This window comes from Bubalus bubalis, chromosome 5 (assembly GCF_019923935.1).
Source record: "Bubalus bubalis isolate 160015118507 breed Murrah chromosome 5, NDDB_SH_1, whole genome shotgun sequence".
Lineage (NCBI taxonomy): Eukaryota > Metazoa > Chordata > Mammalia > Artiodactyla > Bovidae > Bubalus > Bubalus bubalis.
The window spans coordinates 50,131,430-50,148,423 of record NC_059161.1 but is presented as its reverse complement, the minus strand read 5'-3'; the positions used below and the strand labels follow the sequence as shown (position 1 = coordinate 50,148,423).

At 37.0% G+C, this 16,994-nt stretch overlaps 1 protein-coding gene across 10 annotated transcripts in view; it reads left to right on the top strand.

Moving 5' to 3' along the window:
- The window catches only part of SMYD3 (SET and MYND domain containing 3), a 750,237-nt gene that overhangs the window by 154,187 nt on the left and 579,056 nt on the right, over nucleotides 1–16,994 (top strand). For all 10 annotated transcript variants that reach the window (XM_025287263.3, XM_025287262.3, XM_044943078.2 and 7 more), the window contains exon 2: nucleotides 8,578–8,641. In XM_025287263.3, the coding sequence (XP_025143048.1) occupies nucleotides 8,578–8,641 (64 nt within the window). The remainder of the gene's footprint in view (nucleotides 1–8,577; nucleotides 8,642–16,994) is intronic.

Below are 16,994 nucleotides of genomic sequence, written 5' to 3'. Positions count from 1 at the left end.
GGCTTCAGCAATACATGAACTGTGAAATTCTAGATGTTCAAGCTGGATTTAGAAAAGGCAGAGGAACCAGAGATCAAATTGCCAACATCCGCTGGATCATCATAAAAGCAAGAGAGTTCCAGAAAATATCTACTTCTGCTTTATTGACTATGCCAAAGCCTTTGACTGTGTGGATCACAATAAACTATGGAAAATTCTTAAAGAGATGAGAATACCATACCAGCTTACCTGCCTCCTGACACATCTGTATGCAGGTCAGGAAGCAACAGTTAGAACTGGATATGGAACAACAGACTGGTTCCAAGTCAGGAAAGGAGTACATAAAGGCTGTATATTCTCACCCTGCGTATTTAACTTATATACAAAGTACATCATGAGAGACGCTGGGCTGGATGAAGAAAAAGCTGGAATCAAGATTGCCGGGAGAAGTATCAGTAACGTCAGATACACAAATGACACCACACATACAGCAGAAAGCGAAGAACTAAAGAGCCTCTTGATGAAAGTGAAAGAGGAGAATGAAAAAGTTGGCTTAAAACTCAACATTCAGAAAACTAAGATCATGGCGTCTCGTCCCATCACTTCATGGCAAATAGATGGGGAAACAGTGGAAACAGTGAGAGACTTTATTTTCTTGGGCTCCAAAATCACTGCAGATGGTGACTTCCATCATGAAATTAAAAGACGTTTGCTTCTTGGAAGAAAAGTTATGACCAACCTAGACAGCATATTGAAAAGCAGAGACATTACTTTTCCAACAAAGGTCCCTCTAGTCCAAGCTATGATTTTTCCCGTTCATGTATGAATGTGAGATTGGACTATAAAGAAAGCTGAGCACCAAAGAATTGATGCTTTTGAACTGTGGTGTCGGAGAAAAGTCTTGAGAGTTCCTGGACATTCAGGAGATCCAACCAGTCCATCTTAAAGGAAATCACTCCTGAATATTCATTGGAAGGACTGATGTTGAAGCTGAAACTCCAATACTTTGGCCACCTGTTGAGAAGAACTGACTCATTTGAGAAGACCCCGATGCTGGGGAAGATTGAAGGCAAGAGGAGAAAGGGATGACAAAGGATGAGATGGTTGGATGGCATCACTGACTCAATGGACACGAGTTTGAGTAAACTCCAGGAGTTGGTGATGGACAGGGAGGCCTGGTGTTCTGCAGTCCATGGGATGGCAAAGAGTCAGACATGACTGAGTGACTGAACTGAACTTAGCACAGTCAAAGGCTTTAGCTTAGTCAATGAAACAGAAGTTGAGTTTTTTTCTGGAATCCATTTGCTTTCTCTATGATCCAGCAACTGTTGGCAGTTTGATCTCTGGTTCCTCTGCTCTTTCTAGACCTAGTTTGTACATCTGGAAGTTCTTGTTTCACATACTGTTGAAAGGTTGAAAGCATAACCCTTCTAGCATGAGGAGTGAGTGCAGTTGTTTGTTAATTTGTCCATTCTTCAGTTCTGCTCTTCTTGGTCATTGGGATGAAGGTTGACGTTTTCCAGTCCTGTGGCCGCTGCTGGGTTTTTCAAATTTGGTGACCTTTTAAGTGCCGTGCTTAGTCGCTCAGTAGTGTCTGACTCTTTACGACCCCATGGACTGTAGCCCAACCTCTGTCCATGGTGATTCTCCAGGCAACAATACTAGAGTAAGTTGCCATGCCTTCCTCCAGGCGGTCTTCTCAGCCTAGTGATTGAACCCAGATCTCCTGCATTGCAGGCAGACTCTTTACCATCTGAACCACCAGGGAAGCCCACTTTAATAGCATCATCGTTTAGGATTTTAAACAGCTCTGCTGGAATTCGATCACCTCCATTAACTTTATTGGCAGCAGTGCTTCCTAAGGCCCACTTAACTTCACACTCCAGCATGTCTGGCTCTAGGTGAGTGACCAAACCAGGTCAGTAATATCTTTTTTGTACATTTCTTCTGTGTATTCTTACCATCTCTTCTTGATCTATTCTGCTTCTATTAGGTCTTTACTGTTTTGTCCTTTATTATGCCCATCTTTGGAGAAGGCAATGGCACCCCACTCCAGTACTTTTGCCTGGAAAATCCCATGGATGGAGGAGCCTGGTAGGCTGCAATCCATGGGGTCACTAAGAGTCGGACATGACTGAGCAACTTCACTTTCACTTTTCACTTTCATGCATTGGAGAAGGAAATGGCAACCCACTCCAGTGTTCTTGCCTGGAGAATCCCAGGGACGGGGGAGCCTGGTGACTGCCGTCTATGGGGTCACACAGAGTCGGACACGACTGAAGTGACTTTGCATAGCATAGCATAGCATGCCCATCTTTGCATGAAATGTTCCTTTGATATCTCCAGTTTTCTTGAATAAATCTCTAATCTTTCCCGTTCTGTTGCTTTCCCTTATTTCTTTGCATTGTTCATTGAAGAAGGCCTTCTTGGCTCTAATTGCTATTCTCTGGAGCTCTACATTCAGTTGCATATATCTTTCCCTTTCTCCCTTGCTTTTCACTTCTCTTCTTTCCTCAGCTATTTGTAAAGCCTCCTCAGACAACCACTTTGCCTTCTTGCATTGCTTTTTTTTTGAGATGGTTTTGGTCAGTGCCTCCTGTATAATATTACAAACCTCTCTCTATATTTCTTCAGGCACTCTTTTATCAGATCTAATCCCTTGAATCTATTCATCACCTCCACTGTACAATCATAGGGGATTTTATTTATGTCATACTTGACTGGCCTAGTTGTTTTCCCTGTTTTCTTTAGTTTAAGCCTGAATTAGATAGGAACTGATGATCTGAGCCACAGTCAGCTCCAGGTCTTGTTTTTGCTGACTGTATAGTGCTTCTCCATCTTCGACTGCAGAATAATATAATGCATCTGGTTTTTGTATTGACCATTTGGTGATGTCCATGTGTAGAATTGTCCCTTGTGTTGTTGAAAAAGGGTGTTTGTTATGACCAGTGCATTCTCTTCACAGAATTCTCTTGGCCTTTGCCCTGCTTCATTTTGTACTCCAAGGCTAAGCTTGCCTGTTACTCCAGGTATCTCTTGATTTCCTACTTTTGCATTCTAATCACCTATAATGAAAAGGACATCATTTTTTGGTGTTAATTCTAGGATGTCTTCTAGGTCTTCATAGAACTGATCAGCTTCTTCGACATCAGTGGTTGAGGCATAGACTTGATTTATTGTGATGTTGAGTGGTTTGCCTTGGAAACAAACCGAGATCATTCCATTTTTTTTTTTTTTTTGAGGTTGCACCCAAGTACTGCATTTCGTATTCTTGATTTTGTATTATTGATTATGAGGGCTAATCCATTTATTCTATGTGATTCTTGACCACAGTAGTAGATACAATGGTTATCTGAATTAAATTCACCCTTCAAGGATCACTGCCTTGTCATTGGAAGAAGCTTGCATAACTCAATGAAGCTATGAGCCATGCCTTGTAGGGCCACCCAAGATGGATGGGTCATAGTGGACAGTTAGGAGAAAATGTGGTCCACTGGAGGAGGGAATGGCAAACCACTCTAGTATTCTTGCTGTGAAAACCCCATTAACTGTGTAAAAAGGCAATAAGGTATGACATAAAAAGATGAGCCCCCCAGGTTGAAAGGTGTCCAATATGTTACTGGGGAAGAATGGAGGACAATTACGAGTAACTCTGGAAATAACAAAATGGCTCGGCCAAAGCAGAAATGACGCTCAGTTGTGGATGTGTCTGATGATGAAAGTAAAATCGGATGCTGTAAAGAACAGTATTGCGTAGGAACCTGGAATGTTAGGTCCATGAATCAAGGTAAATTGGACATGGTCACACAGGAGATGGCAAGAGTAAACATCGACATCTTAGGAATCAGTGAACTAAACTGGATGCGAATGGGTGAATTTAATTCAGATCCTTATTAGTTATCTATTTTTTATATAGTAGTGTATATATGTCAATCTCAGTCTTCCAATTTATTTCTTTTATTTCTTAGATACACTGGTTTCCTCTATATCCACATACATCTGACCCTTGAATAATATAGGTTTAAACTGTACAGGTCCACTCATATGCAGAGGTTTTTTTTTTTTTCTTCACTAAATACACTCTACAGTGTTACCTGGTCTGAGTTTGGTTGAATCCGTTGATATAGAACCTTGGATACATGGGCCACACTATAAAGTTACAAACAGATTTTCGCCTGCAAATAGGGCCAACACCCCTACGCCCTGCATTGTTTAGGAGTCAACAGTATAAATTTTTAACTTGTATACTAGAAGAACAATTAATTTTGCCTTAGTTTTATTTCTTTTCCATACTTAAGTTGCATAGGCTATTGGAGAAACTAATTATGAGCTAAGTTTTACTTGGAAGAGAGGACTTCACTTATGCTCCATGAATCACTTTCTCTGTAGCACTGAGCAAGCTGAGAAGTTTCTTTGAGTTGACTTTGTGTTCAATAACATATCTGAGTTTATATGAACAAGTGATAAGGGATCCCTTTTTTACTTTTTTTGCAGTGGGATCTAAAACTTTCATTTATTTTAGTATACAAAAATATGTCTTCTCTAGTTTAGAGGTAGCATACTACTATTTGTCTTTGAGGGGAAGAGTAGATAAAAATTCATCACTTTGCTGTTACTGATACATTCCTAACCTATTTCTTTAGATTCTTTTTCATTCAGAAATTCTAGTTCTGGATGCACTCTTGAGATAATCAGTTTGCAAACAGGATGTTTGTGTAGTCTGTGAAAGCTGTTTTCCTCACTTTTCTACTCCTCTGAGATTATCATATTTGGCCTTATAATATGCCCAAATTTTGTCTTCAAATTTATTTTATATTTGTTGGTTATATAAGAGGAGGAGAACCAATAAATTTGGAATTAGAAGGAAACTTAAGTCACGTTCCTTTGCAGTGCTGGAATTTCCTTTACCTCATGTCTGTAAATGTACGTTCCACATTCTCCCTGAACATGTCAAAAGACAGAACTCCACCGTCTCAGGGCATTTCTTTTGAATTGTGAACTGTTGCCCCAGATATCTTTACCGTTAGACAAAATCTGCCTGTCTCTACCTTCCATTCAGTATTTCTTGTTTTAGCCTCTGGAACTCTTTAGAATAGGTGATCCTTTTTATTTAGGGGCTTCTAATTAATTCTGCTTTTTATTTGACCTGTACATTACTGATTTTTTAAAGAAAAATATGGGTTTTTCAATTAGAAATGATATGTTGATTTTTAAGAGAAAGAGAATGTTTTCTTGAACTGTCTGGTGGCTGTGTTTCTAATACTTCTTTTCCTCTCCCTCTGCTGCCCAAGTTTTTTCTCTGTAGGGAAACCTTACTAATATGCTATTACTCTGAACCTTACCCCAAAGAGAAAAGCAGTAACTCTTCAAAGGCTCAGTAGTTCCTCTAGTCAAAGACACAACTTTTCTCTTGGATTCAGTTGACTTTTTTTTTTTTTTAAACTTGAGAAGTTACGTTTATTTATATAGTTATATGATGTGTAAAAATAACCCCAAACATTTAAATAACTCATATTAAAGAATTTTTCTTTATGCATCAAATGGCAACTAAATTATCCAAGTACTTTGAATCATCTTGCTATTCATTTTGCTGAAAGTCTGTGCTAAAATTCATAAAAGTCTGTGGTTGAAAGCTATGGAGCGGGGAGGTGAGGTTTTAATACCTGCTACCAGGTTCATCACTCACCTTCCTGGGTGTTTTGATTCTGCTCGCTATTTTTAAAAATTGAGATGAAACATTTTATATAGTTGGAGATCTGTATTTGCAGGCAGCAGAAATAACCTCTGAACAACTTAGACAAGCAAAAAGGAAATGAGCAGAAATCTGAGGAGCCAGGTCTAAGGAAAGCAGGATTCAGAAGTGCCCCAGGGGCCTCGTCCTTAGGAGTGTTTTGCAGAAAGCATTCTCTCCCAATTTTGGTGGCAGTTCTCCAGTTGGCTTGACAGACTTTCTGCCGAATATCTTTTGGCAGTTTGGAGCTTCTTCTGTTTTCAAGTCTGTTGGAAGTTGCCTTTGTTTTCTCCCACAAATATACTGATTTAATCAATTCTTGAAGCCTGTAGTATTTTTTTTCTGATAATATTTTTGGTTTTGTTGTACCTTTCCAGGTTGGGGAGTGATGGTTAGTTTTTCCTGTTTCCTACTTACTCTGTCTTTTTTTTTTTTTTTTTTTACGAGGAGCGTTTAAGAGATTAAAAAGTTATACCACTGCGGTCAATGTAAGCATTTAAAGCTATACATGTTCCTTTAAGTATTACTTTAGATTACATTTTGAGCTTTTTTAAAATTATTTAATCTATTTTCTAATTTTCATGACAATTCTTCTTTGATCGTTGAATTGTATAGAGGTAAGCTTTTAAATTTCCATAAATATGAGAGTTTACTGGCTTGATTTTGATGCTAATTTCTAATCTAATTCTTTTATTGTTGGAGAAAATTTTATATATATATATATATATAAAATATTGATTCTTTGTAATTTTTGAGATTTGCTCTGTGGCCTAGTATGTGGGCATATGTTGTAAAAGGTCAGTGAGTGCCTGAAGAGAGTGTGTGAATACACATGCATATAAAAAGTGCAAGGGTCTGTATTACATGAAATCAAATAATTGTAGAGCTGCTGCTTCTTAATTTGCTTGATCTGTGACTTCCTGAAAAAGACTTGTTATAGTGATAACTGTTATGGTCATATACTGGTTTGGTACTTAATATATTCCAGGTACTATTTTAAAGGCTTTACTTGTATTAATTTATTATGTATTCCTCATTTTTTTCTTAGATCTATTACTTCTACTTTACATATTTTTAGACTGGGTACACTTTTTGCTGGGTACTGATACCAGGTGGTTGGATTCTCTTAATCTTGTGGATTGACTTATTCATCTCTAGTAATATTTTTAACCTTAACATCTCTTTTTATTCTGATACTGATATAGTGACACAGGCTTTTTTCTATTAGTATTAATTAAAATTTAATATTAATGTTACTATTTGCCCATCATATTCTTCTCATTCCAGATTTGCGTGTTCTTTTATTTGAAGCGTGTCTCATCAATTGCCTGTGGGTGGATTTTGCTTTGATCCAGTTTTGTCTAATAGTGGTAGTGGAGTATGATCATTAAAAACAAGGACTTTAAGGCCATCTTGTTTGGATTTGGGTTGTTGTTTGGGATATTGATTTCTGACAGCTATAATTCTACACTTGGGGGAAGGAGGTGTTTTGACTTTGCTTTATTTAGACCTTTAACCTCTCCCCATGTTATATGTGCTGTATCTCGCTCCGTTCTCCTGTGAGTGAGGTACCTGATATGTTCAGGTTTTGATTCTCTGTGGTTTTTGTTCTTACCCTTTCAGTGTCACCTACCACATTGCACTTTATGGTCTGTTTCCTTGGTCATCTACTTCTTATCTCTTAAATGAGCATAATAAAACTGTTTACTTACAGAACTGTCTGAAGTGAGTCAATAGATATAAAGAAGTTTGAACCATACCTGGCACATCAGAAGCGCTCAGAAAGATTTCTTCTTGTTTCATCACTGATATTAGTATTATAGTTTGACTTTTAATGCTCTTGGCCACCTTGAATGCATCTATAGTCCTGTCTGCTATTTTTCACTATGAATTGCATCATCAGATTTATTGTTTTTATTTTATAATGTGGGCTTCCCTGATGGCTTAGTGGTAAAGAATCTGCCTTCAGTGCAGGAGCTGCAGGAGGCAGGGGTTTGATCCTGGGTCGGAAAGATCATCTGGAGAAGGAAATGGCAACCCATTCCAGTGTTCTTGCCTGAAGAATCCCATGGGCAGAGGAGCTTGGCAGGCTACAGTCCATGGGGTTGTGAAGAGTCAGACACAACTGAAGTGACTTAGCACACATGCACAGTCCTGTCTGTTATTTGTCACTATGAGTCTCATCATCAAATTTATTGTTTAATTTTATAATAAAGTTTTTGTTTTGGCTTTTTTCTTCCTCTGGCAACCTAGGGGGACATAACTTTGGTGTATCCCAATTTAGCATGTTGAAAGTAGTAATTGAATTTAATGGAATTAAAAATCATTTCCTAGAAAGAGTATATTACAATTAACCTATATGATAAATTTAAACTTGGACAGTTTTTATATTTGAAAGGCATAGGATACTTTGAGTTAGTTGATAGACTGGATTCTGAATTTCATATGCAGAGATTAAAAACTCTATTAAAGTGATTTTTTTTTTTGCCTAAGTGGGATAAAAAGAACATTAGTGGTGGGGATTGTTATACAACAATGTTCTTAATGCCACTTAATGAACGTTCTTAATGCCACTAAAACTATGCACTTCAAAATAGTTAAAGTGACACATTTTATGTTACATATATTTTACCATAATTTTTAAAAAAGAACACTAGTTATTTTTAAAAAGTCACTAGTTTCACACTGAAAGAAGATGTTCACCACTGTGAAAATTTAAGTCTCATGGACTATACAGATGGAGTGAGTAGAACATCTTGGTGTCAGCGTGCTGACTTACGTTTTCTTTCTTTCTTCAGCCATATATGATTCTCATTCATTTCCTAATATGAACTTTATTCTTTAACTTTATTTTTATTCTTTAACAGGAAGGAAAAGCTGATGCGATGCTCTCAATGCCGAATCGCCAAATACTGTAGTGCTAAGTGTCAGGTAAGAATTCTGCTGTATGTAAGTTCTCTACTCTTAAATTTGTTCTCTGTTATGCCTGATGAACTATCTGTTTCTTCATAATCTTTTATTTATTGTAACATTGTTTTCTTTCAACTTAAAAATCATATATATATATATGCCAAAATTATATATATATATAATATATAAACTTTATATGGTATATAAATATATACATGTATATGTGTGTATATATATGTGTCTGACTCTTTGTGACCCCATGAACTGTAGCCCACCAGGCTCCTCTGTCCATGGAATTTTCCATGGACAAGAATACTGGAGCAGGTTGCCATGTCTTTCTCCTAACCCAGGGATCTTCCCTGAATCTCTCCGATGCAGGGATCAAACCTGCATCTCTTGCATCTCCTGCATTGGCAGGAAGGTGCTTTACCAGCTGAGCCATCTGGGAAGCTCATATATCACTGAAGAAAAGTTAAATGTTTACTCCTCTCCATCTTCTTGTCCTCTTGACCTCAATCCCATTTCCCAGAGCTAACTGCTGTTAAGTTTCTTGTGTAACTTTGTAGCATTTTATGTGCAAACACATTCATGTATCTTTATCTTTTGTTTTAAAAAGCAGATACAGGTTATTCTGGCACAGATTCTTGTATACTTTGATTTGCCTTTTCATTTAATATTCTATCTAGAACAACTTTTGTTATCATTTTGTTTATTCTATTACATGAATGTACTGCAATCATAATTTCCCCACTAATGAATGTGATTTCCCCCCAATATTTGGTATTGCCAGTAGTGCACCAATAAACATCCATTTGTGCACATTTTTGCACACTTGTGCAAATTAATTGTAGGACAAATTCTTCCACATTATATTGATTAGTAAAAGGATATATGTAGTTTGAATTTTTAAAGATAATGCCGAGTGCCTTTCAAGAGTTTGAGTTAATTTGCAACAACTGACAGTCTATGAGAGTACTGCTGTTCACATCTTTGAAATTCTTTAAAGGATGAATAATTAACATTCAACATGACCTTTTCTTCTAACCTTATGATTAATCATTTAATAAGAAATTTAATTATGCTCTAATGAATTGTGTCATAATAAAAAGTCTTAATTGGAGATTTTGTGTTTGTGTCACTTGTCACCCACCCTCCATCCATACATTTTGCTTCTTATTTTGGTGTGTGTGTGTATGTGTGTATACATGCATACATGTAAACACACACAAGTGAAAATTCCTCTTTTCCTTCTTTTAAATCTAGGCTGTGCTTATCTGAAGGATTTCTGCTATATTACTTTTTCCTTTGAAAATAATTTCTCCAGACTACAGATAAAGTGTTCTAAATGGAAAAGAAACTGAAACATACAAAAATTAGAGGACCCATTTTAATAATATTCTGCCATCAGGCCAATTAAATTATCTCAGAGGAAGCACTTAATCTCCCTGGGCCTTAGTCTCCTGTTTTGTACTACTACTAAGAGCTCGTATGTATTAGACATCTACTATATGCCATTCTATTTATTCTTAACAAGAATCTTCAAAGGACTAACTATTATTATTATGCTTATTTTACTATTAAGGAAACTGAGGTGTAAGAATGGCAAGCAGCCTGCCAAACATTGTATAGCTTGTAGGCTCTGCAGTTTGTTAAATGAATCCAGGTAGTCAGAATCCAAACTCTTAATGTCTCTTCTAACCCTAAATTTCATTCTTGCTCTAACATTCTGATTAGCTGTAGCTTTCCATTTTCTATTGTAATCTCCTTTTCATCCCTGGCCTTTATTTTATTTTTAATAAGGATGTACATCCTCATGAGTACATCCCCAAGGAATGCAAACAAAAAAAAATACAAGAAATAGAAGGTTAGAAATAACATTTTCCTAATAAAAATAAGGAACATGAAAATCAATTGAGTGTGCTATACCTCATTTTGTAAACCAAAAATTCTATCAGAATTTTAAAGATGCCAGAGTTGTATAAGATCATCAGCAATAATAGCAACAAAAAGCAAAATATGAAAACAAACCCACCCCTTTTCTGCAAAATAAATTCTGGAAAGACTGTCCATGGTGATGGTTTAGATATTTTATTCATGTGAAACTGAGCTACATGTTTCAGGGAACTTCAAGTTAAGAAGACTCCATATAGAACCAATGAATTATCATGTTACTTGATACAGATTTTCTCGCTAAGCTTCCTTTCTGTTCTCAATGACCTGAACATTTGCTTTTATTTTCCCTTGTTTTTATGAATGTTTTCCCCAGTGCTACTCCCTCCTTTTACAGTACACTCAAGAAACAAAAAAGCAAAACCCGTTATCTGGTTAGAATGAGTAGAGGAAGTCTGGTGGGTAGGTTTGTCATTTTGATTCATTATAGTGCGTGTATTTTTACCACATATATTAGCTGTTTACTGTAGCATTAATAATAATGTCATCGTCAGATACTGAGGAAGGTAATGGGAAAATAGCTAGTAAGATGAAAGATACCATCTATAGCACAGTTAGTGCATATGCTTGTGTGTGGGGGTGGGGAGGATGCAGTGTGTGCACAAAGGTGGTGTGGGAGTCAGAGAATGGCCGGAACATATGCATTTAAACTGCTCTGTTAAACTCACCCTTAAGGTACAGCATTAAACACTAATTATTGCGGATACCTACAAAGGAGCACGAAATTAAACTGACAACTAAACTATGAACTGTAATGAACAAGAGCACTTGGAATGGAAATTGATAGAGAAGATGTGAATTCATAACATAAAATCTATAATACGTTTACCCGAGGGGGACATAACTTTTGTTCACCAGCTTAGCATTTGATGTGTGGGGCCATCGCATCAGTGAGTTGTCCACAGGGGGCTGAGGTGTTACTGGGTGTAATGTCCCTGAGTCTGTAAGAAAGATATCAGTGGCATCAGTTTTCACACCTCATTTTTAAACATAAGTGAAACCAGGATGCATTTGCATTATAAAAGTTAGCACACTACAGATTGAAAGTGCAAGTGAAGTCGCTCGGTTGTGTCCCACTCTTTGTGACCCCATGGACTGTAGCCTACCAGGCTCCTCTCTCCATGGGATTCTCCAGGCAAGGGTACTGGAGTGGGTTGCCATGTAACAAGTCTTCCTCCAGTGTTCTTCCCCCATTCCTACTTCTGTTTTTCAGAGATAATCTCTTTGTGTTTGTTTTGTAAGTGGAAGATATACACCAAAACTGTTAGTATATGTTTCATACATAGTATACACATATGTACATATTTACTGCTATGTCAGAAATGTTTATATTCTTCTGTGTAGACTCTGTTATGGGGTGTCAGATATTGTAATAGATGGGCTGTGGCTTATATATGGGATCCAGTTTTATTTCTATATTGGCGTAATCAGAATATCACTGATGGTTATGAGTCAAAGAGGAGGAACAGGCTAAGTTTTCTTACAAAAATTCTCAAAATTTGTAATATAGATAGCAAATAAACCAGTTTCAGACAGGTTCACCAATTTTACTTCATCTCTGTTGGATTTAATTTGATTCACAATATGTACATTTCTAATTGAATTAAGTGCTGAGCGAAATAAGCAGCTAGGCACCACATCAAACTGCAGTTTATCTACTTTTTAAAAGTACTATATTAGCAGGAAGAGGCTCTATTTTATGTTGGTAATTATAGACCTCTTTAAAAATGTGAATCATATTTTTGAGTTTGCATTTGATGTTTAGTTGTAGAATGATTTGATTCATTTTTGATGAATCCCACATTAGTGAGCACTTAGCAGGGTGATTTAATGAGTTGTCAAACCCAAAATGATGATAATGAAGAAAGCCAAACTGGGCTTCAGGCTGCTAGGATATGCACTGGGTGCTCTGTAGAGAAGTTGACTTCATGTCTAATTGTGAACAAAAAAGGAATACAGTATAAAGGTTAAAATTATTTGATCATGTTTAACTTTAGATTTCTACAGCATTCTGCGGGCTTGAGCTTTTCTTATCTCACCTTATGTTTGCCTGTGGAATGATCCCCTCCACTCTCATGGCTTCAATTGGCATCTCTGTGTTAATTTTTCTCAGAACTCCATCTCCAGCCTCTTCCTTTCTCCTGAGCACCAGACCCGCATCTTACAGGCACCTCTACTTGGTGTCTGAAATCTTGTGTATCTATACCTGAGTGCATTATCTTCCCCCAAACCTGCTTTACTCTGTGTTTTTCAACCTTAGTAAATAATCTCACCAGCCACTCAGCAGTCCCAGGTGCCATGGTGTCATCATCTCTGAGTTACATTCTTCTTGACCCCACGTCCCATTCACCACCATGTTCTGCTTATTCTACCACCTGAAGGTCTGCATTGGTTCACTTCTCTCTAGCTTCTCTACAACTACTCTTGTACACATTACCATGATCTCTTTTCCAAGGTTGTCTGCAGTCTTTAATCTGTCAGCTTCTATTTTCTACACAGGAACCAGAGTGATTATTTTTTTTCTAGGGAGAGTGTTCGTTGCTCAATTGTGTCTGACTTTTTGAGACCCCATGGACTGCAGCCTACCACGCTCCTCTGTCTATGGAATTCTCCAGGCAAGAATACTGGAGTGGGTAGCCAATCCCTTCTCCAGGGGATCTTCCCGACCAAGGGATCAAACCTGGGACTCCTGTATTGCAGGCAGATTCTTTACTCTCTGAGCCACCAGGGAAATGCCAGCATAATCTCTTATTCGCCAGTTTTAGACCCTAGCCCTCCTTTTCCTCAGGATGAAATTCAAACTCACAGACTTTACCATGTTTTTACTTCAGGGCCTTTGGCTATGTAAGTTCCTGGACCTAGACCAGAAGTCTCCCCCTAGCTACTGAATTTCTATTTATGCTTTAGAACTTGGATTAAATGTCACTCCCTTCTTTCCTAACCTCCTGAAACTAGTTTGTGTTCTTTCTTTATCATACAGAAAAAGAATGATGTTAATTTTGGGGTTAATTTCCTGTGTCTAGTCAGACGTCAGGCTCCTTGAGGGTGTGCTCTATGCTGCAGCTGTATTATAATGTGTGAATGAATGAATGATTGAATGAATATCTTTCATTAGCGATAATTGTTGAATTAGATTTTAAAAATTACAGCATCTCTAAATAATCTGTCTGTAGTAATATTTCTTTTTAATGGAAATATAAATAACATTTAATGCTGCGTTAATTTTAGATGTACAACATAATGATTTGATAGATTTGATTTGATAGATCATCACAATAAGTTTAGTTAACATCCATCACCACATGTAATTATAATGCTTTTTATTGTGATGAGAACATTTAAGATCTATTTTTTTTATCACTTTAAGATATAAAATACAGTGTTGTTAACTATAGTCACCATCCTGTACCTTACATCCCAGGAATTATTTAATTCTTATAAGTTGGAAATTTGTATCATTTGACCATCTTTACTTCCTCCCCAGTCTTCTGCCTCTGGTCAATACCTACCTATCTATAAGTTTTTTGTTGTTTTTTTTTTGACTCCACGTACAAGTGAGACATAGTAATATTTTTTGATTCACCAGTATAGGTATTATCTATTAACTTCCTGCTCTGATGGACAGGGAATATAGCTTACCTATGTTGACATCTCCTTCCTGTCTCTCTTCTTGCATGGCTGTATCAGGATCCTCCATTCTTCCAGAGTTTATCCAGCAGATATTTACTGAGTACCTGCTAGCTAGTCACTGTTCTAAATTGGGATTAGGGTGGTGGGCAGTTAGCAATGAACAAGTAAACTAGGCCCTGGCGTTTATAAAGTTCATAGGAGTGAGGAGACAGTAACAAATGCCATGATTGTATTAATGTAAGTGCGTATGATTTGGCTGAGTATTACCTTGCCATTGCATGGGTGGTTACAGAGGGACTTCCTGTAGAGGTGACATCTGGCCTGGAATCTAAAAGTACCTAGTTTTGAAACGTCTGGGAACAGATTTTTTTTTTTTTTAATTTTAATTGGAACCTAATTACTTTACAACATTGTAGTGGTTTTTGCCATACATTGATATGAATCAGCCATGAACAGATTTTTTTAATGTAAAAGGAACAGCAAATGTAAAGGCACTTGAAGTAGGAAAAAGCTTGTTATCTTAGAGAAATGAAAAGAAGCTGGATGTAAACAGATTCACAAATTCATATAAAAAATGAAAATGATCTTTTATACATATATAAAAATAGCCTCCCAAGCACTATTAGAAAGGATTTTCCACACCAAGAGTGAACCCTAGTGTACACTGTGGGCTTTGGGTAATAAGGTTGTGTCAACATAAGTTCATCAGTTTTAACACATGCACCACTGTGATGGGGATGCTGGTAACAGAGGAGGCTGTATGTGCGTAGGGGCAGACGATACATGGGGACTTTATGTACTTTCCTCTCAATTTGCTGTGAACTTAAAACTGCTCTAAAAATTAAGATCTTAAAAAAATTAATTGTATGGGAAAAAAAGCAGTTGGAGGTGAGACCAATGAGTTAAGCTTTGAAGGACTTGATCATTCATTCATCTATTAATTTACTCAGCAAATAGTAGTGCTGATGGCAGGACTTTTCTTGGCTCTGACACAGTGGTTTTTTTTTGCCACTTTATTTATTTTTAATCGAAAGATAATTGCTTTACAGAATTTTGTTGTTTTCTGTCAAACATCAGCCATAGGTGTACCCATGTCCCCTCCCTCCAGAATCTCCCTTCCATCTCCCTGACAGAGTATTATTGAACAAGACGCAGAAAATCCTTGCCTTTATGGAGCTTTCATTTTCCTTGTGAGACAGATATATAATACAGTCTTATTTTTATGCCTAAAATAAAGGGGGTAAGAGAAAATGATAGGGATTGGGAGTCTATTTTGATATAAGTATGTATATATGTATATACATATACACATATATACATACATGTATCTATATTTATCTTCTGTATATATATCTAATATATAATACTGAGAAAGAGATATATTCATATCCATGTCTATAGGGAGATATATATTTCTCTATCTAAAAGCTCTCAGGAGGTGGCATTTGAGTGGAGACCTAAAAGAAGTAATCAAGACATGTGAATATTGGAGAAAGAAATTTCAGGTTGGATGTACATCAAATGTAAAAGCGGGAATGAATATGGTGTGTTCAGCGAAGGACAGGAAGGCCAATATGGTGAACCAGAGTGAACAACAAAGAGAGTTTTATAGGAGATAAGATTAGAGAGATAGGAGGAGTCAGGTTATGAGGCCATTGTTTTCTATGGCTAAAAATAAACATTTTGTTTTCTGTGTGACGAGCTGCTACTGTAGGGTTCTGAGAAGGGAATGGGGATTAGTATTATGGTCTGATTGAAATTTGAAAGGAGTTTTTCTGGCTGCTGTGGGAACAGGTTATAGGAGGCAAGGGTAGAGACAGAGAAACCAATCTGAGGTTTCTCTATAGTTGCTTATAGTAGTCTGGTTTCTGTATGATGGTTGATAGGACTAGAGTAGTAACAGCAAAGAGAACTGGTTAGATTTGAGATATCCTTTGAAGGACTGACTGAGAACTGACTGAGTTTGCTCATGGATGCTCATTCATTCATACATTCATTCAAGTTGAGAACTCAGCATGTCAGGCATTGAACTAGTCAAGAGCTCTGATGGCTTGGGTTAGAATGGTAGCAGTAGAGGTGGTAAGAAATTATTGAATTTGAGACATATTTTGCAGGTGTAGCTAAAAGAGTTTGTCAATAGATTAGATGTAAGAGGTTAGACAAAAAAACAGTCAGACATACAAATTTTAAGTTTTTGGCTGGAATAACTATGGGGGAATGGTGGTGCTAATTAGTGACTTACAGAAATTTTAGTGAAGAACAGGTTCTAAGAGGAGAATTATAATATACAAATGTTTAGTCTGTACCCATTAAACATCTGCATGGAGGCAACTGGATATTGTTGCTCAGATTGCAGACGATTAGACTGTATGAAAAAAAATGTAGGGGAAGTGAACATGGGGATGGGAAAGAGAAGAATCAAGAGTGACTCCTTGGCTTTTGGCTTTAAAAATTGGGTAGATGATTCTCTTTACTGACATGGGGAAGTGAGTGTAATAGACCCAGTTTTAGGTGGAAAAAAAATCTGCTTTTGCTGTGTTAGAATTGTGATAACTATTATATGTCTATTAGGTTAAATTTCTTTTTCTCGTGTTTGTAACTTTAAATGTTGTGTGCAAGCCCCCATCCATGTTATATCAATTCTAAACAGTATCTCTTGATTCCCTGCTTTAAAGGTGAAGATATTAATATTCCCACTCTTTCCTCTTCTCTATCACTCCATTTTCCATAGTTTGCTAGTTGTACCTTTACTCTTATGTTTTCAAGGTTAATGATAATTGCGTGCTGTTCTAGA